Here is a 1,764-nt window from a genome sequence, read left to right as displayed (position 1 = left end):
TCCGGATTACTCGCATTACTCAGCCATGGACTATCTGACCTTATGTCGATTATGCTCCCTTACTCAGCGTTACTCATCGCTCAGTCAGCGTCCTCTGGACGTCACATGCCCTCTTCCTATACGCTTACTCATCGTCCTCCCCAGTAGTATATAAGGAGGACTCTGCAGGCCTCTGCTCTTCAGTCGTTCTCTCACAGACTGAAGAGTAAGTCCCATACTACCTATGCTTCCTTACATGTTTACTTACTAGTACTTGTAGCCTCTCTTTGTGCGGCTTACAGGTACAGTACTATGCAATCATAGTCGTTCTCTCACAGACTGAAGACCTCTCTTTGTGCGGCTTACAGCCTTCCAGGTTCAGAGTTCATCATACGCATCGTGGCCAAAATACCGTGCACTTACATCGTATCAACGCGTCCCTTGTCGCACATTTCGAAACCGGATCGTAGGCAGGATATGCGCCCTATTTCCAAAATCCACCATAATGCTGTAAGAAAGCGTGAATATCTCTCTCCGCCTTATACGACGTCCAATATAGCTCACCAGGGGGTTCGGCGTCGGTGATCCGCTGTTGTGCGATCTCCTCGCCATCTGCCTAAATTCGGATCATTCATGACGAAGGAAACATCGCTATGTCTGCGACCAATTTCGGCGGTCGCAGCTGTGGTGCTTGATTAGCTAGTTCTGGGCTATCAGTGTGTTTTGGTACGACCGTCATGGTTCTACAGGTCCACCCGGGCCCGGTAAACATTCGAAAACGTATCCACCAGTGAATGCACTAGGATATCATCCTGCAATGATCGGTCTCAGCTGTCTGAAAATATCAGGGTACGCCGTGGTGACACAGAGTGGGATAGTGACCGCCGAAAATTTGACGAGAATACTACAGCGAGCATCGGTCTGTACACCGCACGTAATTTACATCAGGACGCATCTACCATCTCGGCGGTTGCGCAAGGAAGCTCTCTTCGACAGACGAGAATCCCTTGTGGCGTAGGGACCTAGAACATACCGAAGTATTTGCAAAGTAAGCAAACATACGACATCAGCACACTGGTTGCATACCTTGCATGGCGGGAGGGTCCTCCAGTCGCGCGGCCAGCACGGTTGCCATCTGGGCCGACATGGTCGCCATCTGTGCCGACATGGTCTCTACTCGGGCCGAAAGACCAGCATTTTCCGCCGCCATCTCGGTGTTCCGAGACGCAAAATGTTCCAACTGAGACCCCATCGCGGAGATCCTCGTTCGCAGGGCATCGGTCTCGCGTCGGCACGCGTCGTGATCTGCGGGCTTGCGGTGTACGTTGAGGGCACCCGGATTGTCCGAGACTGTCGTGGAGACGACGAGACCCCTATATTTTTCCGCATTTTTCCTTATTTTCTACGGCCATTCGTACGACACTTAGACTTAGAACCAGTAGTTAGAAGCATGTGACCAGTCACCTGACCCCCACCTGCAGACTGGCACTAATGTGCGCACAGACCACCTTTACGTTTGTACATGTTTGGCTCCCCTGACTCAGTATATAAACCCCACCTGTAGCGACCCTAGCCCTCATCTTGACCTCTTGGTCCTTGGGCTAGGTAAGCCGTCCTTTGTATTCTCTTAGTCAGCATAATATTAACTTGGTCCTTGGGCTAGATTTGACTTGAAAGTCTACGCTCGGCGTTAGCAAGCCTTCGCGCTCGCCGCCCTTGGGTTAGATCGTATTAGTTTCTTTGTTGTAGGCGTTGCCTGGTCGCGTCGAGTCTAGCTCCGCGACA

General features: G+C 51.5%; 1 protein-coding gene across 1 annotated transcript; it reads right to left on the bottom strand.

Moving 5' to 3' along the window:
• Positions 1-918: 918 nt before the first annotated feature.
• TRAVEDRAFT_52399 (uncharacterized protein) lies at positions 919-1,189 on the bottom strand (the record flags this gene model as incomplete). The annotated part of the gene is made up of 2 exons (XM_008045270.1): positions 919-1,001; positions 1,066-1,189. 2 exons carry the CDS (start codon positions 1,187-1,189, stop codon positions 919-921), a joined length of 207 nt encoding a protein of 68 aa, XP_008043461.1.
• Between the last annotated feature and the right edge of the window lie 575 nt (positions 1,190-1,764).

This window comes from Trametes versicolor (assembly GCF_000271585.1).
Source record: "Trametes versicolor FP-101664 SS1 unplaced genomic scaffold TRAVEscaffold_12, whole genome shotgun sequence".
In the NCBI taxonomy this organism is placed as follows: domain Eukaryota; kingdom Fungi; phylum Basidiomycota; class Agaricomycetes; order Polyporales; family Polyporaceae; genus Trametes; species Trametes versicolor.
Note: the sequence above shows the minus strand (reverse complement) of the source record. Positions and strands in the feature narration are given on the sequence as shown.